Genomic DNA, 21,510 nt, shown 5'->3' with positions numbered 1-21,510 from the left:
TCCTGCTGACTGCAAGATCCCAGTGGCTCCTGCCAGCAGTCCCACACTCCCCACTCAGAAAGGGCCAGTGAAATACAGCAACAAGCAGCACATTCAGGCTCTCCAACACCTCTAACAGCCCTCCCTCTGGTCTGCACTTTAAAACCAATTTTTGAAATGTGCATTATAAATCAAATCATTGTTATTATATATAATTTTATTGTAAGTAAAGGGATTTTTAAGATCTTAGGTATGGACAAAGAATGAGCACACCACTGACTGCTCTATGCAGTTCTACCTCCTCCCCCTTGTGGTGAAACATGTGAACTACATCTCGCCCAGTTTAAGTGCCGCAAACCGGCAGGGAGCGTTTTCACCACACCGCTGTGAGACAGCTAGAGAATAGAGCGAGGAAATTAATCTGAAAAATTAACATGTTGGAAAAAAATGTATCACTGGACTGAAAAACCCGTCCCTGCTGAAAGGCTCCAGTCTTTAGTAGGAAAACAGCACTCGGAAATGAGAGTTATATGGAGCCGTAACAGAACTACAGAACGAAACTCACCTGGAGGAACCGAGGGTCTCAGAAGCTGTACGGGCCAGAGTTACACACGGTATTCAAAGGACATAGTTAGAAAAAAAGCTACAGACCAACAGCTGAAGTCGTGAATGTAAATGCAACGGGAAAAGTGGGTATCGTGTAAAATTTCAGATTTTCCTCTCAAACTGTTTTATTTGTTTTTATTTACAACCCAACCAATAAGAGTTTTCATACAGGGGAAAGAGGCGGGACCAGAGAGCGGAGGACACGCCCCCAGCCCCAGCCCCACAGGCCCAGCCCACACCTATCCCATCACCCTCCAAAGCAGCTCATTAGAGAACGCACCACCCAGCAGGCGAGATCCTCAGCGAAGGAAGCTCCTGCACAGCTCTGCACCTGCAGCCTCCGACTCCTGAGCTATAAGACATCACTATGAGGGCCAATTCATTCTTCACCTGCAGTTCAAGGATCAAGAAGCTCAACAACTCCTTTACTTCTTGGAGATAACACACTTTGCAGACTCACTTGATGACCAAGATCAGGTAATTTACTGCTGTACGAGTGAGACTCCTCTTTGCACACTGACTTTTACTGCCGAACAGGTGAACTGCAGCAGACCGATAGGTCAGCCAGCTGCCCGTTTAGCAGAGCAGCGTGCAGGAGTGTCCTCCGTGCTGACCGATGACCACTGTGCGGCCAGTTTCTCCTCGGGTCATGCCCTGGGACTGCTGAGTGCCACCTTGTAAACACATGAATCCGTTTCGGTTTCCGCTCCTGCTGGATCTGGCCCCCTGGACCCCCAAGCAGACACTGGGAGAGTCCAGCAGTGGCCCAGCTGACCACCCTGTGGGCTCTGACCCGCTCCACACCCTCCAGCAGCTCGAGGACACAGGAGGCAGCCAAGCACAACTCCCAGACGGTCAAATAAGAACGAATATTACGTCAAGAATATACACCTAGGCATGGGGTGCCTTCTAACACAGAAAAAATAAATCCCTTAGCGGATCTTATGAAGGATCATTTTGGCATCCCGGCAGGCAGGGAGGAGGAGGAGGAGGAGGAGGAGGAAGCCTGTCGGAGATGGGGAGGGGTGCAGTTCAATAGCAGCAGAGCGTGGGCTGGGCACTCTCGCACACTCCGAGACACACTCGCACACTCGGAGAGATACTCACAGACACTCGCACACTCAAGAGACACACTCGCACACTCAGAGACACACTCGCACACTCAGAGACACACTCGCACACTCAGAGACACACTCGCTCACAGACACTCGCACACTCGGAGAGATACTCACAGACACTCGCACACTCGGAGACACAGTCGCTCACAGACACTCGGACACTCAGAGACACACTCGCTTACAGACACTCAGACACTCTTGCACACTCAGAGAGACTCACACACACAGACACACTCATACACACACACACAGGTGCTCGGACACTCTCGCGCCCTCAGACAGTCACACGAGATGCTCCCACACGCTCAGTCACTTTTGTTATGGATTATTACCAGGGAACAAAGAGCAAAAAGAAAACACACATGACTGCAGAGCGGTCCGGGCACACAGGGGCCCCGTCCCGACACGCACTGTACAAGGTCAGCCGGACGCCGCGGCCGGAGTGGTCAAGGGTGTCAGATGAAGGTGGAGTCCAGCGCGCCCCCCTCCTGGCTGCCGCGAGCCCGCGCCTCGAAGAGCTGCTTGATCAGGGCGGACTTCTCCTGCTCCAGCTGAGTGATCCTCTCGCTCTTCTCCGTCACCTCCTGGGAGAGAGGGGCAGCCCGGGTCACACGGGGGGCACACGGACAGGGAGCCCTGCAGTCCCAAGCTTCCCGAGGACAGCTCCTATAGCAGTGGGACGCGTGAGCTACCAGCATCAACGAGACGCCGTGCTGTACAAATACTTTGTAACGGCACCCCCCGGTGGCTGGAGTCAGTACTGTGGCGATGCTCACCTTGGTCAGCAGCCGATTCTGATCCTTCAGCCTCTGTACCGCCTGCTGGGGGTGGGGCAGGTTAGGGGGGCCGTGCTGCGGGTTCGAGGAGCCAGAGGGCGCCAGCGTGCTCGGGGACAAGGAGAAGGGCTGCCGACGGTGAAGAAGTGGGAGAGAGAGAGAGGGTCAGAACAAAAATTTTAAGTACTCTTTTACATCTGTATTATTTCTAATACAGACACTGGAAGAACCTAAGAAGCAATGGAAAATAGGAAAACTCAAATCTTCATAAAGACCATTACGAACCCGACACCTGTCTGACTGCAAACTGCAAAGACTGAAAAGCTCGTAGTTCACTAAGGGTTGGAAATCAAGTGGCTCTGGATGAAGGCTTCAGCGAATACTGACCCCTGCTGGACAGGACAGGAGCTCGCCGAGGCAGCGGGTCACCTCCTGCAGCCTGGGCAGCAGCACACCGAGGCGGCTCTGACCGGACTCCGCGAGGAACTCCTGAGGGAGAGAGACCAGGGGGCAAGAGTGAGTGCAGGGGCAGGGGGAGGGGCCAGGGGACAGAGGAGGAGGAGTCAGGGTAGGGGGAGGGGTCAGATGACAGAGGAGGGAGGAGCCAGGGGACCGAGGAGGGAGGAGCCTGACCGTGCTGTGGGCGCTCTGCCCTACGAGTCTCTGTCTCTCGGTCACGCTGTGGATCTGCTGCTGGTACCAGTCCCGGGCTCGCTCCAGCAGCTCCAGGCCCGCCAGCAGGGAGTCCTTCTCCTGCTCCAGCTCCTTCATCTGCTTCAGCTGGGAGACAGAGGGGAGAGATTACTGCTGGAGTTAAAACACCAGCTGAGGCCAGCGCAGATAAGCTGGGGTAACCCAGAGGCAGTCTGCACCGCCCTAGACCCCTCTACACAATACACACCACAAATGGAGCACGCTCAGGCTGCTCCACCTGGGTTCTGCACATGTTGCAGGGCCTGGTACACAGTCTCGCAGGGGACACAGAAGGTTGCCCTAGTCCACTGCAAGACTGTACAACTCCATGATGGTTGGTGGAGGGCTCATTTTTATCTGGCAGGGCTGCGTGCTGCACTGTGCCTCGTCCCGCAGCCCTCTGGCCCAGCCGCGGACATGCCAGAGGGATGCGGTCAGGGTGTCCAGGGATCAGCCGACGGACAATGGGGATTTGGAACACAGAGGTCAGAGCCAGGGCAGCACTCGGCAGCACAGCCCTCACTCTCTCGATCCCCAGACCTCCGGATAAACCAGCCGGCGAACAAGGAAAAGAACATTCTCCCAGTCCCGGAATAACACACACCTGCTTTTGATTTAGAACGACGCGTCTCCCTTTAACAGTCACCGTGCCAACACCAGATCCCATTCAGCAAAAATATCTTATTGAAGAAACTTAAGAATGATTTTAAAGATTGTAGTTGTTACTGTTAGCTGTGAGTGACGCACACGAGAAGAACACGGTTGAGGTGTCCCGTTCAGCTGCCACACGCACACGCACACGCACACGCACACGCACACGCACACGCACACGCACACGCACACGCACACGCACACGCACACGCTCTCAGCAGCTGGGATGAGCAGTGAGAGGCGGCCCCAGCCTCGTTTCCCAGTTCACGGCTTCACTGTCTCAGCAGGCGAACAGGGCCGGCCGGCGGTCAGCTTGCAGAGACGTGGCGTGACGGAGAGCGAGCACAGAAACCGCGGCGCGCGAGTCCCGGACACTCGGGCGCTCTCCCTGCCCCCAGGAACTCTGCGGCTGCCAGATCCCATCACATCTCAGCTCTTAATTAACTCTCTCTCCCTCCCCGTCCTCTCCTCTCACCCTCGCCCAATCTGTCCTCCCCCCCGGCCGCCACTCACCCACAGGAAGAACTGCAGGGCCTTGGTGCTGTAGAGGCTGCTGCTCAGGGGAATGAAGACAGTGGTGTAGGCTGCCCACACAGCTGTCCAAGCCGGGCTGAGCCTGCCAGGCGAGACCCCTGCTTCCAGGCCCCTGCGTCCAGCTCTGCTGGTTACCATGACGACGGTAACCAGGGAAGAGGTGAATGAGGGGGAAAGAAAGACGCGGGGGGAGGGGGGGGGTCGCCTTGACGACAGAGCTCGACTGGAGGAGACAGAGAGGAGCCACACACCACGCGCAGCGGAGAGACGCACACTGACCGGGACAGGGAGAGAGGACAGCAGAGCTGGGGAGGGAGTGAGCACTCAGGCAGAGGGCGAGAGGCGCGGGGGGAGGGGGAGGGGGGCGAGGCAGGGGTACAGGGCAGGGCTGACTCTGCACCGTGCAGCTCCGAGCTGCATTGTGGGTATCAGCTGCAAGAGCAAGAGGGGTGACTGGCCAGAGAGAGGGGGGGGCGAGATGGACCTGGGTGAACGGAGAGTCAGGGAACAGACAGGCAGGCCAGGGTGTCCAGGAGAGGGCAGGGGCTCGTGACGCTTGTCCAGCTGTGGACAGGCCCGGCCTGCTGTACAGAGCTCACGCTCCTGCGCTGCCGAGTCGCAACGAGAGCCCAGACTTCCTCGCGCGCCACAGCCACACGCACACGCGCACCCGCCCCGCGCACGCCGGGCCCGCTGGCGTACCATGCCATAATCCACGCCGCTGGTGATGGTGTGCCGCCGCTGCTCGTCGCGGCTCCGCCCATGCCGGCGTGCTCCAGCCAATCCCGTCGCGGTCTCGCTCTGTGACCGCGGCAGCACCCCGCCCTCCGCGCTGCCTGCGCAGGAAGAAGGAAGAGGGCGCAGTCAGTGGCTCCGCCCGGCCCACCTCACATGGGCGCAGGGGCTGGGCAGGAGGAACAGCTGAGTGACCAAACCAGCAGAGACTGGCTGGACAGGGCCTGAGCAAGGAGCTCTGCCGGTACACAGCATTACCACTAGAGGGAGCCAGCTGGCAACGGCCATCAGACAGCTCCAGCAGCACTCCTGTGAAGACAGTACTCCGACACTGGGGGAAAACAGCTTATTTTGAAAGGGAGATCTAGAAAAACAGCGGAAATAAACTGCAAAATTAAAAGAACTGGAAATTCTGCTGACACTAGATGTGTATAACCCCAAGTTACTGGACTATAAAAACAGGGGGATTCTGTATACAAAAGAGTCAAGGGTACCGTGAGACAGAGGACAGCAGTGTGGTCTGGTGGGAAGGGCAGAGGGGCTGGAGAAGAGTATCTGAGGGAGCTGTGCTGTAGTCTGGGAACACTCATCGGGATCAATCACACACCTGAGCAGTACGGTAGTCTAGCTCACCCTCTACCAGCTGCCCTCAGATAGGCCATCAAAGGCCTCACCAGGCTGTTCAAGTTTATTAATTGGCAGCTCCACAGTTCAAACAGCCCGAGGGGCTTATTGCTTTGTAAACAGCAAGGGGTCCGTTAAACACACAGCCTGCTGCTGGGACACACACTGCAGCCCCCCTGCGCGCGCACACACTGCACACCACACACACCGCAGCCCCTCCGCACACACACTGCTCAGACACACACACACTGCAGCCCCTCCGCACACACACTGCTCAGACACACACACACACCGCAGCCCCTCTGCGCGCACACACACACCACACACACACACCGCAGCCCCTCTGCGCGCACACACACACCACACACACACCGCAGCCCCTCCGCGCGCACACACACACCACACACACACCGCAGCCCCTCCGCACGCACACACGATGAGCGCACACACACTGCAGCCCCTCCACACACGATTACACACACTCATGCTGCACTGTCAGGCTGACTGCTATCATCCTTGCTGGATGAGTCCGGTCTTGGAACAGCGCCTGTAATAATGACGAGCGATCGGGGATCCGAGGGCTCAGCGCTGTTCCCCTGAGCAGGTACCTCCCTCGCACTGCTCCAGCACTGCCTGAGCAGCACAAATCAGCGCCAAATGAAAATCTTCTGGGAGAAAAGCAGCAGCATCAAAGGGCTGTCATGATGGCTGATTACTGTAATGAACCGCAAAATTTAATCAATCGAAAAAACACAGCTTTACTGATTATTCGGGCGGCTTGTACTTGCAGGGGTCTGGGGGGGCATCACAAAACTTTCTGAAGCCGCACAAGATGAGCACCCCTCACCTGCACACGCCCACCCGGACAACCGGGAGGACAGCGACCCCGGATGTTCCCAGAAACTCCGGTTTGCGCCCCAGCCCTGTGGACCTGCTCCGACAGCCTTCAGAGCGCCGAGCAACTCGGCCCACATCCCAGCCCTCCGCGTGTCCCCACACGCCCCCGTCACAGCACAGCAGGGCTCCCCCGCAGGCCAGGAGAGAGGGGGCTCACGCAAGACACCGATACCGCCGCGGTCCGACAGTCTCAACACAGGACGGCCCCTCCCCTGCAGCGCACTCCTGACCTCCGACAGCTCCTGGCCCCCCAGGGGACACCCCGCGTGTCCCACATCACCCCAGGATGTTCCCCAACCTCCCCGCGCCCCGCCCTGCCGGTCAGACGTCAAGCTGGGCATCAGCACCACTGGCCTCCGCCCGGCGCCGTGGCTGACTGATGACCGGCACCCACAGCTCCGTGTGCAGCCGCCGGGCCAGAACCTCCCAGTCTCCCAGAGTCCGAGGAGTGAACACCGAGGGAGCTCAGACTGTGCGTCTGTGGGACAGGCTCTGCGGTGTATCAGGGCATCACATCATCCCAGCGACATCCTCTGTCTCCGCGGCCCCCCTCCCAGACACCGCAGAGCTGTCAGGAGCATCTCAGCGCTGAGCGGCGATGGCGGCGTGGACCCTGGAGCTCACACGGGCCCGCCGGACCGGAGCCGGGCACAGAGAGCTCACACGGGCCCGCCGGACCGGAGCCGGGCACAGAGAGCTCACACGGGCCCGCCGGACCGGAGCCGGGCGGTGGTACTGGGCGGACCGCAGCGTGACTGTGCCATGCTCTGCCAGCATGGGCAAGCGAGGGGAGCAGTGTGTGCAGTGTGTAAGAGTGTGGTATGTGTGTGTGTGTGTGCAGTGTGTAAGAGTGTGGTATGTGTGTGTGCGCAGTGTCACGCAGCGTCTCTGCTTTGGCAGCAGCACTGATCCTTCTGGCCTGCCAGCCCCGTTAATAACCCCTCTATCCTCTTACCGCGGAGCCCCGGCTCTCGGGACACTCCAGCGCGGGCAGAGCTGCCAGGAGGGCACCGGGACTGCGGCCGGGGCACCGACCCTCACAGCCAGGCTGCCCCCCCGTCCGAAGCACAGCTCTGCCCGCACCCCCTCGAGTCACAGCACAGTACTCTCACCTTTCTGAAGCTGGGGGGACTCCAGCGCCAGCGACTCGATGGACCTGACCCGGTTCTGCTGCTGGTGGAGCTGCTGCTTGCTGGCTCTGCCGGTCTCCGGGCGGTACGGTCCGCTCTCGGGCAGAACCGGGATCCTTTCTAGGCTCCGTCCCGTCTTCTCGTGCGCCCCCTTTCCATACCGGGCCGGCCCCCCCGGGGCGGCCGCCGCGGAGGCGGGGTAGCCCGGCAGGTCTTTGGGGGGCGCGCAGGTCGGGGGGTACACGCCATGCGGGTCTTTGGGGTGTCTGGGCCGGCCGGGCTGCGTGTTGACCCCGTTACTGGGCGCCAGAGGACGGACTTTCCCCGGCGGCGGCGGCGGCGCGTTGTCGGCGCCCCGGCAGCTCGGCTGCGAGAGCGGGTGGCCGGGCTGGAGTTTGGGGGGAGGCTGCTGGGCGCCGGGCTGGGGCCGGAGGCTGTCGGCGTCAGGGCTGAGCAGGGAGAAGCGCAGCCCGGCCACGAAGCGCTCGAAAGTCAGGCAGCCGTGCGGCGGGGCGACCCGGCGGAGACACTCCAGCACGCCGCCGGGCAGCTCCCGGGTGTCGGCGCCCTGCCAGCGGCTCTCGATCTCCGAGACGTGCACGTACCCCCGCCGGTCGTCGTCCAGGATGTCGAACAAGGTCCTCAGGCTCTGCAGGAAGGCTCTGGGCAGCCCGTCCGTGGAGAAGCCGGGCTCTGCGGGCTGCATGGCGAGGCTGCCCGGTCCGCCGGCGCCGCCGAGCCGAGAGCACGCCGCCACCGGGCCCGTCAGCTTGCAGGTGCTGTCGGCTGCGGTCAGCGCCATGAAGCAGCCCGGCGCGTCGGGGATGGTCCGGTCCGGTCCAGTCCGGTCCCGTACCGAGGAAGCCGAGGAGATTATCAATGCCTCTTCACGGCAGCTTTCTAAAACTACACGCAATCCTAACTCGGGCACACGGAGTTGGAAGAAACCCCTACCCACCTTTTATTTTCAGTTGCAAAGTTCCGGATCCTATTTCTTTCTCGGTAGCCAGGAAGACAGACCCGCCTCTGCAAACCCCCCTAGCTCTCTCTCCGGCTGCAGGGACGAACCCGGACTCTTTTTTTGAAGCAGGACCGCCCTGATGACGTCGCCGCTGCCGTCACGCGCCCGGCCCCGGATTGGTCGCCGGCGGAGAGCGGCGCACGCGGATTGGCGGGAGCGGAAAGTAAACAGCGGTTTGATTTTTGGGGGGTTCGCTCTTCCCCCCCGGGTTTGAAAGCGGCTCCTCTTCTCCACAAGCAGAGCAGTTTGTGCAGGAGGCAGGAGAGGGGGGCCGGGGTCGCGGGTTCGGCCCAGGGGGCAGTTCGGCTGCAGTGCAGCTCCCTAATAGATCCACTTTCCCGGGTGGGTCTGCCGTGTCTTGGTCTTCAGTAAATTTGGACCCCGAGATGTGTGATTAATCCCCGCCAGCACTTCAAATTCTGCTGCCCGGTACTGCACGACACACACTGGGGCAGGACAGTCCGAAAACAGGGACCAGCATCGCAGAGGAGCAAGAGTCAGTCAGACTCGCGTTTTTTTTTTATCCGTGGGTGTTTTATTTTTGTGCATTTAAATTACCCGTAATTCTGGATATATCTGGATTGCATTTTAAAGAAAAGGACTGGTACTGGGGGCTCTTACATATTGAAGAATCTATTATCAATTAAACGAAGAACACAAGGTTTTAGGCTGTTACTTACCCATTGCTTTTAATTAATAATAATAATAATAATAATAATAATAATAATTGCTTACACTTACATATCACTTTCCTGGACACTGCACTCAAAGCACTTAACAGGTCATGGGGATCCCCTCCACCCCACCAGCTGGATGAGGCGCCAGTCCGCTCCCCCCACACCAGCTCTCAGTGGGGAGGAGGGCAGAGCTGCAGGTGGAGGGCCTGCTGTCTGATCCCCACCGGCAGGGTCAGGGCTCACAGTGCTCCCCCACAGGAGACAGCCCTGCACTCGGGGACACATTTACAGATTGTTTCTCTCTAATCTGCTCTAATGCAAACCTTTCTGGTGGCTTTCATCTCTCTCCCTCCCACGCGCTCCCTCCCTCCAACTGTATTCCCCTTCTCCCATCTTCCGGCCAGGCACCCGGGGTCTGTATCTCCTCCCGAGTGACAGGAGTGATCTGTCGTTCTCTCCTGAGCAACAGGAGTGATCTGTCGTTCTCTCCTCCTGAGCGGAGAAGTGATCTGTCGTTCTCTCCCGAGTGACAGGAGTGATCTGTCAGTCTCTCCTGAGCAGAGAAGTGATCTGTCAGTCTCTCCTGAGTGGAGGAGTGATCTGTCGTTCTCTCCCGAGAGGAGGAGTGATCTGACAGCTCCCGGGGGGGCAGACAGCAGATCTCAGCCAGCGCTCGGTGGTGGGGAGCTCTGGGACAGCAGGGTGGCCCACAGCGCCAGCACTGCGAGAGGGGAAAACCACTGCCCTGGCCTGGCACGGCGTCCAGCGTGCGGATCAGGAGGAGGGAGGCTGGGCTGCTTAAGCTCTTCTCAGCGGGGCTGAGGGGGACTTTGGTCTCTGCTGTCCCAGTGGGATAAGGGGAAGGTGGGCTGAAGAGCCAGGGACACTGAAAGGCTCTTTTGTTTTCCTCTGCAAGCCACTTTGTTGCTGAGCAGAATTCAGGAAACGGTGCTACAGAACAGTTCCATGAGCCCGGATTTCTCGGAGCAATTCCTCCACAGAAATCCCCCCCCACCCCCAGCCAAAAGGGATGAAGATCATGGCTGATTCATGGTGTGTTGGGGCCAAATGTTGGAGCTCCGGTGGGAATGGAGGCTCAGTGCACACCTGCTCCGGTTAATTGATTAATTGGTTCACTGACCTAATGAGCAGGTGGACTTCAGCTGTGCTTGCTGTCTCTCTGTGGACTCTGGCCTGGGCCGTGGGCTCTACAGCCATTGGGAAACTGGGCAGTGCTGCCCCAGGTGTGGCACCCAGCAGCTCTCTGTGCCCCAGGTGGTCCAGTGACTCTGAGCCAGCGATGACCCAGCACCCGCTGGGAGCCTGAGCCACACAGCCTCTCTTCCAGCTGTGTTTAATCTCTAATCCATTTCCGTAAAAACAGGCTTTTAATCTGCGGTGCAGAAGGGGCTTGGAGACGATGTGTTCTTGCTGTAATTCCTCTGGACACGGCTCAGTTCACAGATAATCCCTTGTATACACACTGGTGCTTTGGCCTGGATGAGAGATGAACTGCAGCAGGCTGCTGCTGGGCCCTGGCTCTGTCAGCGTGGGAACACATACAGGCACTCACACAGTTACTGTCTCATTCAGGAGACACACACCGCTCCCCGTACTGACTCCCAGTGTCACACACAGGAGACACACACCGCTCCCCTTACTGACTCCCAGTGTCACACACAGGAGACACACACCGCTCCCCTTACTGACTCCCAGTGTCACACACAGGAGACACACACCGCTCCCCTTACTGACTCCCAGTGTCACACACAGGAGACACACACCGCTCCCCGCACTGACTCCCAGTGTCACACACAGGAGACACACACCGCTCCCCTTACTGACTCCCAGTGTCACACACAGGAGACACACACCGCTCCCCTTACTGACTCCCAGTGTCACACACAGGAGACACACACCGCTCCCCGTACTGACTCCCAGTGTCACACACAGGAGACACACACCGCTCCCCTTACTGACTCCCAGTGTCACACACAGGAGACACACACCACTCCCCGTACTGACTCCCAGTGTCACACACAGGAGACACACACCGCTCCCCTTACTGACTCCCAGTGTCACACACAGGAGACACACACCGCTCCCCTTACTGACTCCCAGTGTCACACACAGGAGACACACACCACTCCCCGTACTGACTCCCAGTGTCACACACAGGAGACACACACCGCTCCCCTTACTGACTCCCAGTGTCACACACAGGAGACACACACCGCTCCCCTTACTGACTCCCAGTGTCACACACAGGAGACACACACCGCTCCCCTTACTGACTCCCAGTGTCACACACAGGAGACACACACCGCTCCCCTTACTGACTCCCAGTGTCACACACAGGAGACACACACCGCTCCCCGCACTGACTCCCAGTGTCACACACAGGAGACACACACCGCTCCCCTTACTGACTCCCAGTGTCACACACAGGAGACACACACCGCTCCCCGTACTGACTCCCAGTGTCACACACAGGAGACACACACCGCTCCCCTTACTGACTCCCAGTGTCACACACAGGAGACACACACCGCTTCCCGTACTGACTCCCAGTGTCACACACAGGAGACACACACCGCTCCCCGTACTGACTCCCAGGAGCGGAGCAGGGTGTTAACGCCTCTGTTTATTGCTTATTCCTGGAGGGAGTCTTGGCTTCACTCCCCCCTCCCCTCTACCTCTTCTGAGCCCCTTTCTGCGGCTTCTTCTTGGCCGGGTTGTGCTCCTCCAGGAGCTGCCTGCCCCGCCGCTTGATCTCGTCGCGGGACAGGGAGCAGTCCTCCTCGGGGCTCAGGAACTGGAACGAGTCTGAGAGGTCCCGCGGGCCGGGAGGTCAGCACACAGTGGCGGAACCCTGCCCACCGGCCCACCGGCCCGCGGACCCCGCGGACCCCGCGGACGCAGCCCTACCCTCGGACAGGGAGCTGCACAGCGCGTGGAGGGGTAGCCTGCAGGTCCTGGGCTGCTCCAGGGTGCTGTGCTCCAGGAACGCCCACAGCTGAGGGAGTCAGAGGGGGCAGGAGTAAGTGCTTCAGTCCCTCACACACCCCAGACTGCTCTGGGGGGGGCTAGACTTCAGCAGGGCGGTCGGCACCTTATCAGTGTCCTGGCTGCCTGGCATCACTGTGGTGCCCACAAGGTCCTGCAGCGCCATAAGCTTGGCATGGAGCTGCTGCAGCTTCTGCTGGGCATCGAGACCGGCATCTTCCTGGGCCTCCTGGAGCAGGGGAGCCAGAGGGGGAGGTGAGAGGTGTGGGCAGAGAGGAGGGGGTGAACAAGCAGGGCTGAGCGGCCTGTAGAGGGCGTTAGTGTACAGCACAGAGCCCTGTGGCGCAGGTTCACAATTACCGTACCATACAGTGCAGAGTCCATTAGCACAGCATTTTAGAGGTGTTAAAATATCAGAGTTGCATTCAGTACAGTGCATTGCAAAGGCAAACAGTTTAATATGGTTTTACAGTATCAATACTATATTCTATACTATACACTATACAGTAGTATGATTTATGCATCACACTGTAAAGCAGTAGTACTCTATACACAGAAGTCCATTCAAATGCATCCCAGTGGTATCTGGTACAGTGCGATGTATCCCAGCAGCACAATGCAGCTGGTTCGGACAGCACAGGGCGTAGAGCCGCGGCCCTCACCTTGCCGGGCAGGGCGACGCAGCTCAGCTTGCAGTGCAGGTTGTCGATGCCTTGCTCCGCCTCCTCCAGGAGCCCCTGGGCCACAGCCAGCCGGGGGCCCCCCTGGCCACACCTCTCCCGCTGCCCCTCCAGCCCCGCCTCCAGCCCCGCCCTCAGCCGCTCGAAGCTGCAGGGGGAGGAGCCACAGTTCACATGTCCCAGCGAGACGAGAGGCCAGCGAGCACCCCTGCGGCTCTGTACCCACCTCGCTGCGCTGGGCCCCGCGCTGAACTTGAGCTGGGCGTGCTGCACCTCCAGACTGGCCAAGCTGGCACGGTGGGCCTCCACCTTCTCCTGGCACTGCTGCACCCAGGACAGGAGGTGCTCCTGCTGAGACTGCTGGCTCAAGATGCGGCTCTCCAGCACCTGCCCACACAGGGAGAGGCAGGCTGTGCAGTCTAGAGGCTGCTGGTGTCACGCAAGTGGACGTTTTTCAAGAATCGACGAGCCGATTAGTTAATTGACTCATTCAGTGAAGAAAGCTTCAGTTGCACAGCAGGGAGAAGGGGAGAGGACAGGCAGGATCGGCTATACCTGCAGGTCGGTGCAGCTCAGAGCTTCCCGCAGGCTCTCGATGTCAGTGGCCAGACGGGCACTAAGCTCTCTGGGGGCCTGGGGAACAGGCAGCTGCCCACCTGGAGCAAAAACACAGCACTGTACTGAGACACACACACTGAGATGCACTGTACTGAGACACACACACTGCACAGATTCATCTGCACTGAGACACAACTGAACGAGGGCGAAGGACGAGGTGGGATGCTTTCTGTTGTCTTTTGGTGTTCGAAACAGACGTGTCCCAGTTCTCCTGGTGCAGCCCTCTGCTTGACCGTCTGAGTCAGGCCCTGCACACTGCCGGGCTTGTGTGGGCGGGATCGTTCCCGTGTGGAGCTGTGCGCCAGCGCGCGGCCCTCACCTCGGGACGCAGCGCTGGGGTCAGGTCCCACAGGGAGGCCTCCCTTCACGCCTTTCCTGTCCTGCGAGAGCAACAGCAAAGTCAGGCTGCGCACCTGTCTGCCGGCCGCTCTCGGGCCCCTCGGCCCCCCTCTCACCTGCCTCTGCCCCGGATCGCCGGGTTGCCCCTTGCCCCCCACAGGGCTGGTGCCCTTCCTCTCCGCCAGCTCCTGCTCCCGAGCCTGTCGCTCCTGCAGGAACTGCTGCTCCAGCAGCCACAGCTCCCTCTGCAGGACACATGGAGCACCATCAGCTGCGCTGTACGGCAGAGTGCATCCAGCCTGCACGCGTTACACCTGCAATCCCTCTATTCCACTCTCACAGCTGCAGGTCTCACTGCCCTGCATTTCAAAATCTTACGCAGTCATTTATTAAGTGCCCAGAGTGTTACTAAATAGACTCATTACACCAACAATGATTCTCCTTCCATTTGTGCTGAAAGCAAGAGGTGACGATGTTCCAGAGCTGGATGCTGCTGCAGATTCGAAACGAACGAGCGCAGGGGTTACTGCCGTCTGACACGCACTCCCTCCAGATCCCTGAGCCCCGCCGAACAGACATCAGCAAGACCCGCCCGTGCTCCCAGCGCCAGTGAGCGCAGCCCCCTGGAGCCCCTGACCTTGGTGACCTCGACGGTGGTGACGGCGTGCTGGGAGATCTGTGCCACATGGTCCAGCTCCGTGTCTCGAGCGCAGATCACCGCCCGCAGCTCCTCCAGGGTCTGGGGCAGCCCCCGTAGCTCCTGAGAGAGGCAGACCGAATGAGCCAGGAGACAATGCCCAGGAATCACCCGGTCCCTGATCAATCTATACTTCACTGTGGTGGATATCTCTCTCTCTGCTTCACAATCACTTCCTCAGGGTTACTGTGTGCTCTGTGCTGTGACCACAGTGCCCTGTGCTGGGACAGCAGCACACTCACCCCCTGCAGGTGCTCCTTTATGTCCTCATACATGTCTTGGATCCTCTCTGCAGCCCCAACCTTGATGTTCATCTTCTCTATATTATTCTCCAGCTGTCGAACCCGCTGATCCAAGAGGAAAAAACCCGCAAGGAAGGAAAAACAGATTCCCAGTCAGTGCTTATTTTTGTCTTTATTCAAAGTAACAGACCAGACTGCACGTACACAGCAGTTTGGAGCACACCTTAGTTTAATCAGCTGCAGGGCTGTATTGTTCACTGAAAGGACAAAGCAGAAAAGAAAACAGAATTACGGGTATCTGGATATCTGAAGGGAACCTCATTTAAAATGAGGTAGGAATAGATTCCGGCATTGACCCAGCAACTAGTAAACCCTGGAGTGAATCAGACTGCTGTGCAGTGGGAGACTTCTGTTTCCCTATTATACACTGCATGTGTGCACTGTTTTTCCTGTCACATGAGCTGCTCCCCCAGTCCTCCGCTGTGTGCAGAGCGCCCTCCAGTGGTCACCTGTATGTCCTGCAGCAGAGCCGGGCCGGGGGTGGAGTGCAGGTCGAGGGTGTGCAGCTTCTCCCTCAGCTGCCCCAGCTGAAGCTCCCTCTGCTGGCTCTGGAAGCTCTGGGCGTTGTACTTGTTTACTAATCCATACAGCTGCTTGTTCAGGCGCTCCAGAACATCCTAACGGACAGTGAGGACGCAGGTTCGAACATACACCCATGGAGACCAGCATGGTCACCAGTCCAACCAACCACACTGCGATCCACGTACCGATCCCCTAACTCTCCACCAGGAATCAGTTCTGTAACTGACCCTGTATTCACACACTATCCCACACACACTGCCTGCACACTGCCCCCCAGACAGAGCCCTGTGTACCCCAGCCTGCACTCTGACCCCCAGACAGAGCCCTGTGTACCCCAGCCTGCACACTGACCCCCAGACAGAGCCCTGTACCTCCAGCCTGCACACTGACCCCCCAGACAGAGCCCTGTGTACCCCAGCCTGCACACTGACCCCCCAACCTGCACACTGACCCCCAGACAGAGCCCTGTGTACCCCAGCCTGCACACTGACCCCCAGACAGAGCCCTGTACCTCCAGCCTGCACACTGACCCCCCAGACAGAGCCCTGTGTACCCCAGCCTGCACACTGCCCCCCAGACAGAGCCCTGTGTACCCCAGCCTGCACACTGCCCCCCAGACAGAGCCCTGTGTACCCCAGCCTGCACACTGACCCCCAGACAGAGCCCTGTGTACCCCAGCCTGCACACTGCCCCCCAGACAGAGCCCTGTACCTCCAGCCTGCCGCCCTGCAGGGACAGCCTGCTCCTCTTCCTGCTCCGGCAGGCCTGCACTATCACTGCCCTGTCCGCCTGGCTCCGAGAAAGACACACGAATCATCCATTGCAAACAGCTACAACTGCTAGACTTTCTCATGGACCAAGTAGACTTTTCTGAAAGGCCTGAAGGTGTCAGAACTGTTTCGGGTGTCTTCTTTTCCAGGAATGCAAACATGTATCTATGTGCTTGTGCGTGTGCGTGTCTGTGTGTATCCGTGTGCGTGTGTGTGTCTGTGTGCGTGCGCACAGTGGTATAAATAACAGGTCCTCACTGTGTGGCTATGGACCCCTCCTCCCCCATGCCCAGACCACAATGACCCGCCCTGACTAATTAACGCTCCTCGCGCCCAGGCCAGCCTGGGGCAGCTGTAACTGGAGGAGCTGGGGCTCAGCTCCTGTATCCGTGTGGAGCGAAGCCCTTTTCTGGGGCTGCCGGCTCAGATCCACCCTGCTCCGTACCTGCTGCGCCTGCGCCAGCCGGCGGAATTTCTGCCGGTTCTCCGCGCGGAGGCTCTGGATCCTCCTGGCGTTCCTCCTGATGGTGTCCCGGGAGGTCTGGACGTTCGCCAGCTGGAAGTGCTCTGGACACCCCAGACACAGGAGCACAGGAGCAGCCAATCAGCACACAGAACCCCCAGGCCAGCCACGCCCCCCCACCGCAGGGACCCCCAGGCTGGGCGACAGTGTGGCAGTGGGCATGGGGATACGATCTGTGTGCTCTCTGTTCTTCACAGCGCAAACCCCAGCACCCAGATTCAGACAGAGCCCATCTTAAACACCAGTGTATAACCACTCTGCAGTGCAACACTGCATCTGGACTGAGTCCTGCATCTGTCTGTCCTCAGAGGCTCCAGGCCAGTGCAGTGGTCAGTATGTTCAGTATCCATTGAGGATTCCTGACTGGGATATGAGAAAGGGAAAGATTTTTTGGAGGATAAACCTACAACCCTGGCAGGATCTATTAGCCTGTTGCTCTCTCACCCAGCAGCTGGATCTTGGCTCGTTGCTCTTCAATCTGCTGCTGCAGACTCAGTGTCTTCCCTGCCATCATCTTGTCTGTCTCTATCTCTCCTTCTCCTGTGGCACACTGATCCCTCCTTACCTCACTCCACTATAACCCACAGGCTCCGTCCTCTGACCTGTCATGACATCACAATGCACAGCTGTGATGTCACGGCCTACTCACAGTAGGCTTCCATTGTTGCATCGCTTATCACTGACTGACCTCATGATATTTTATATTGGCATAATGATTTTATCGGGGTGCAACAAAATAGAAAAGTACATTAAAATGCAATAAGTATACTGTAAATATACAAAACATGCAAAAACATTCCTACAATGTCAATTGTTGGAATTTTGCTTCAAGCAACCTGTGTGCCTTGAAAAGGATACAAAAAACATACCTTGTGAATTAATACTTATACACATAATATTAAAATCCAGAAAGACAGACAGCAGAGTATAGGCTAAATCTTTAGGATCAGCTGTAATTTCTGATGGCTAGTTTTGACCTTGCTGTTGTGGCCGTGACATCATAAAGCATGACTCCCAAATGTCTGTGACATCATGATTCTACTCCAGTATTCTCTTCCCCACACACTGTCTAAGCTTTCACACAGTGTGAGTCATTGACTCTTTCCTCTCAATTATATGTCTATCTCAACAACACTACAGCCTCAAATGACTTCAGAGGCCGGTCTGAGGTTTTACATCTGTGCTGACAGGAGAAAAAAACACAAAAAATCACCAAACAGCCTGCTGTCAGGTGTGTGTGCAGTAATTTCAACCAAGAGAGATACACTTTAACAAACATTAAACATAATTTATCTCAACCACCAAAAATGCTATATGAAAATACCAACAATATTTATTTCTTCAGCACCTTCCCCAGTCTGTCGCCTCACAGTGTGGAACAATCTCACAGCTGTGTCTTGAGGACACTGGAAATGAGACTATAGGCCCAACGCTGGTCACTCCATGTCGTCTCCGTAACGCGTCGTCTTTGTCCCGGTCTCCGCAGGGGGTGCTGCTTGGGAGATCTCCTCTCCTGGAACACAATAAAAACCAATGTCTGGGACAACACTGGGGTACGCTGTCAAGGCTGTCCCATTGAGTGAAGACTCACAGTGAAGAGAGCACTAGGGACTGCAGTGCAGTGAAGACTCACAGTGAAGACAGCACTAGGGACTGCAGTGCAGTGAAGACTCACAGTGAAGACTCAAAGTGAAGACCGCACTAGGGACTGCAGTGCAGTGAAGACTCACAGTGAAGAGAGCACTAGGGACTGCAGTGCAGTGAAGACTCACAGTGAAGACAGCACTAGGGACTGCAGTGCAGTGAAGACTCACAGTGAAGACAGCATTAGGGACTGCAGTACAGTGAAGACTCACAGTGAAGACAGCACTAGGGACTGTAGTGCAGTGAAGACTCACAGTGAAGACAGCACTAGGGACTGCAGTGCAGTGAAGACTCACAGTGAAGACTCAAAGTGAAGACCGCACTAGGGACTGCAGTGCAGTGAAGACTCACAGTGAAGAGAGCACTAGGGACTGCAGTGCAGTGAAGACTCACAGTGAAGACAGCACTAGGGACTGCAGTGCAGTGAAGACTCACAGTGAAGACAGCACTAGGGACTGCAGTACAGTGAAGACTCACAGTGAAGACAGCACTAGGGACTGTAGTGCAGTGAAGACTCACAGTGAAGACAGCACTAGGGACTGCAGTGCAGTGAAGACTCACAGTGAAGAGAGGCTGTACTCACCTCCAGTCCTCCCTGAAGGCTGCTCTCCTGTTTCCAGGTAGATCCAGAGGTCGGAGCACTTCTGAGTTTCGGAGCGCGTCACCGCGTAGCTACACACCGAGCCTGCCCCTGAGAAGGAGGGGGCGAGAGATGGAGGAGGACAGACGTGTCATACTACTGTCTGCAAAATCTGGATCTCTGAATCACAGCCTGAGGGACACGGGGTGGACACTGAGCTGGGCCACAGTGCCCACAGCACAGGCCTGAGACTGAGAAAGGGACACAGAGTGGGCGTCTCGCCCAGTGGTCGGCCTGTGCAGAGTACAGAGGCTGTCCTGCTTCATACAGAGAGCAGGGAGCTGAACTGAGCTCACAATCCTTGGTGCTTTCCTTCTTCATGACTTGGGTGTATGGAGTGCTCTTGTTATTCCACTGTGACTGCAGTTATTTCACATTTGAATTCTGACTGACGGTTGTGAGGACACTGGAGTGCTGTCTCGGGTCCCGGGCTGATGTCTCACCTAAAGACAGCAGCAGGCTCCACTGCAGGGAGCAGGGCAGCCGCCTGTGTAGCGCCCTCTGCAGGAAGAACACTGCAGCCGAGCCTGGACACAGGAGGAGGGGAAGGAGAGAGGGCAGGTGAGCAAGGCGATTGATGGAGTTTGTGTGTGTGTGACATTGAGAGTGTGTCAGAGCGTGTGTGTGTGTGTGTGTGACACTGAGAGTGTGACCTGGTGTGCGCGTCAGAGTGTGTTTGTTTGAGACCAGGTGAGTCCGTGTGTGACTGTGTGCGTGTGTGTGACTGTGTGTATGAGTTTGTGTCTCTGCTCACCCAGTACGAAGGTCCCGATCCCTTTCATGAAGGCACGAGACTGGCAGGCAGCGTACTCCCGCAGGCCCTGAGAGACACAGAGAGAGGTGGAGGGAGGGAGCAGAGACACTGGTAAGAGCTGCAGAGAGGCCCAAGGACACAGCTGCCCTACCCGAGCACCTGCACCACCTGTCCCGCGAGGGCAGCTGGGACATTTTACACGTCTTTGTCAGCACCTGTCCAGCCTGACCACACAGGGCCCGGTGACCACAGCCTGGCCATCGAGATGGGCCGGAACGGGTCCTGACCTGTCCAGATCCAGCCGGGCCAGGCCGGAAGACCGGTCACAGGGACACAGGACAGGTGCCATTCCCAGGACATTCCCAGATGTGGGCTGGACTGTCGCCACATAAATCACAGAGCCAGAGGAACTATCGCCCAACAGGGGACGGACTGTCACAGCCTGAGGGGCGCATGAGCACCCCAGAACCCCCACCTTCACACCCGCAGCCACGTCTGTGTCTCTACTTTTCATTATATCCACACAGTTCTTACACTTATACAGTTATTTCATTTTTCTTTTCCCTTCAGCATGGAATAAACCTTCGCCTGTTATTATAAACGCTCTGTGTGATATTACTGCCGAGGTGTTTGTGTTCCGAGTACTGACTCCTTGGTGCTCTTTAAAGTATGAGTAGGAATGTAGGCTTCTGTGTGTTACTTTCCCTCTCTCGACACCGAGTCCACAGCCTGCGGTGTCACGGCGCCTTTCACCCGAGCTGAACCCAGAAAACGAGGACAAGGTCAGGCCGACTCGTTCCCCGGCTCGGTCTCCAAGCGCCCGGAGCTCTTTGCACAGGGCAATGTCACAGAACCGCGACAGAAAAAAAAACCATTTAATCTCGCACATCCCTTTAACATCCGAGCGCCGGGAGGAAAAATTAGAAACTGTAAGAGGCTTAAAAATGCCTGAACACGGCGGCAGCACGCATGAACCCCGACTGGCTGGGGGTCTCGCCGTGCGACGCGCTACTGTGCAGCAGACCAGCAGTCCGGCGACAACAGGGGATAGTGTGCCATGCGTGATAAGAGAAGAGCACAGAGGATTTGGTAAAGTGCAGTTTTCAGAGCAGGCTGTAAAGCCAGAAGCTCGGGGTCAGTACAATCCGGCTGTTTACGGAGCCCGAAACGATTTGAAAACATACTCGCAATACAGACCGGGTGCTTTTCAGCCACCGCATCATCGACCCTGGACAGTCCCAGATTGACCATCTCGCCAGGAGCGCATCAGTTCCGGTATTAGTTCAGGGAATTTGAGGTGACCGAACCCCTTTAAGCGACACAAAGCGCCGCTCACGAACGCAGAGCGACTCGCCAGCACTTCCTCATGCACGCCGTGCGCTGCGCTGGGCGAGGAGCGCCCTCTGCCGGACTCACACTGGTACTGCCAGCGAGGCGAAGAGACGACCACTCGCACCCTTGACACACCAGACTGTCCCATTGAGAACATCGAATTTCTCCACACGCGCGGACATACCTTATTATTTTATTGTGATGTTGTGCATGCCTTTCACAAAGCTGCAGTATACACGCGG

The 21,510-nt window shown here is 57.5% G+C and overlaps 3 protein-coding genes across 5 annotated transcripts; all 3 read right to left on the bottom strand.

Annotated features, from left to right (window-relative positions):
* Positions 1-661: 661 nt before the first annotated feature.
* sapcd2 (suppressor APC domain containing 2) lies at positions 662-8,794 on the bottom strand. Its single transcript, XM_069183401.1, has 6 exons — positions 7,726-8,794; positions 5,060-5,193; positions 3,113-3,259; positions 2,867-2,968; positions 2,480-2,608; positions 662-2,287 (listed from the first exon to the last, which is right to left on the bottom strand). The coding sequence occupies exons 1-6, from the start codon at positions 8,543-8,545 to the stop codon at positions 2,159-2,161; spliced, it is 1,461 nt and encodes a 486-aa protein (XP_069039502.1). The 5' UTR covers positions 8,546-8,794; the 3' UTR covers positions 662-2,158.
* Positions 8,795-12,065: 3,271 nt separating this feature from the next.
* Positions 12,066-18,106, bottom strand: LOC102688201 (coiled-coil domain-containing protein 183). The gene is made up of 15 exons (XM_006640556.3): positions 17,768-18,106; positions 17,343-17,500; positions 16,821-16,942; positions 16,317-16,394; positions 15,533-15,700; positions 15,024-15,128; positions 14,722-14,844; positions 14,201-14,329; positions 14,065-14,125; positions 13,683-13,783; positions 13,354-13,514; positions 13,110-13,275; positions 12,554-12,676; positions 12,370-12,457; positions 12,066-12,267 (listed from the first exon to the last, which is right to left on the bottom strand). Exons 2-15 carry the CDS (start codon positions 17,410-17,412, stop codon positions 12,134-12,136), a joined length of 1,629 nt encoding a protein of 542 aa, XP_006640619.2. The 5' UTR covers positions 17,413-17,500; positions 17,768-18,106; the 3' UTR covers positions 12,066-12,133.
* A 100-nt stretch (positions 18,107-18,206) lies between these two features.
* On the bottom strand, positions 18,207-21,330 carry tmem141 (transmembrane protein 141). Of its 3 annotated transcripts, none has more exons than XM_015366505.2 (5): positions 21,121-21,329; positions 19,937-20,003; positions 19,626-19,709; positions 19,126-19,233; positions 18,207-18,411 (listed from the first exon to the last, which is right to left on the bottom strand). In XM_015366505.2, the coding sequence occupies exons 1-5, from the start codon at positions 21,157-21,159 to the stop codon at positions 18,335-18,337; spliced, it is 375 nt and encodes a 124-aa protein (XP_015221991.1). In that variant the 5' UTR covers positions 21,160-21,329; the 3' UTR covers positions 18,207-18,334. The 3 variants fall into 3 exon arrangements, with proteins under 3 accessions (XP_015221991.1, XP_006640618.1, XP_015221992.1); XM_006640555.3 differs by having other exon boundaries at positions 21,134-21,327; XM_015366506.2 differs by lacking the exon at positions 19,626-19,709 and having other exon boundaries at positions 21,134-21,330.
* Positions 21,331-21,510: the final 180 nt, after the last annotated feature.

This window comes from Lepisosteus oculatus, chromosome 24 (genome assembly GCF_040954835.1).
Source record: "Lepisosteus oculatus isolate fLepOcu1 chromosome 24, fLepOcu1.hap2, whole genome shotgun sequence".
Lineage (NCBI taxonomy): Eukaryota > Metazoa > Chordata > Actinopteri > Semionotiformes > Lepisosteidae > Lepisosteus > Lepisosteus oculatus.
Note: the sequence above shows the minus strand (reverse complement) of the source record. Positions and strands in the feature narration are given on the sequence as shown.

Excerpts from the sequence above, each read along its gene's own strand:
- sapcd2 (XM_069183401.1), bottom strand. The coding sequence starts at position 8,545 with ATGGCGCTGACCGCAGCCGACAGCACCTGCAAGCTGACGGGCCCGGTG. Across the intron at positions 5,194-7,725 it reads GTCCCCCCAGCTTCAGAAAG|GCAGCGCGGAGGGCGGGGTG; the intron begins GTGAGAGTACTG and ends CTTCCTGCGCAG. Across the intron at positions 2,969-3,112 it reads GGCAGAGCGCCCACAGCACG|GAGTTCCTCGCGGAGTCCGG; the intron begins GTCAGGCTCCTC and ends TCTCTCCCTCAG.
- LOC102688201 (XM_006640556.3), bottom strand. The coding sequence starts at position 17,412 with ATGATGGCAGGGAAGACACTGAGTCTGCAGCAGCAGATTGAAGAGCAA. Across the intron at positions 16,943-17,342 it reads AGCCAAGATCCAGCTGCTGG|AGCACTTCCAGCTGGCGAAC; the intron begins GTGAGAGAGCAA and ends TGGGGTGTCCAG. Across the intron at positions 12,458-12,553 it reads GCAGCCAGGACACTGATAAG|CTGTGGGCGTTCCTGGAGCA; the intron begins GTGCCGACCGCC and ends TGACTCCCTCAG.
- tmem141 (XM_006640555.3), bottom strand. The coding sequence starts at position 21,187 with ATGGTCAATCTGGGACTGTCCAGGGTCGATGATGCGGTGGCTGAAAAG. Across the intron at positions 19,710-19,936 it reads GATCGGGACCTTCGTACTGG|GCTCGGCTGCAGTGTTCTTC; the intron begins GTGAGCAGAGAC and ends TCCTGTGTCCAG. Across the intron at positions 18,412-19,125 it reads GCCTTCAGGGAGGACTGGAG|GAGAGGAGATCTCCCAAGCA; the intron begins GTGAGTACAGCC and ends ATTGTGTTCCAG.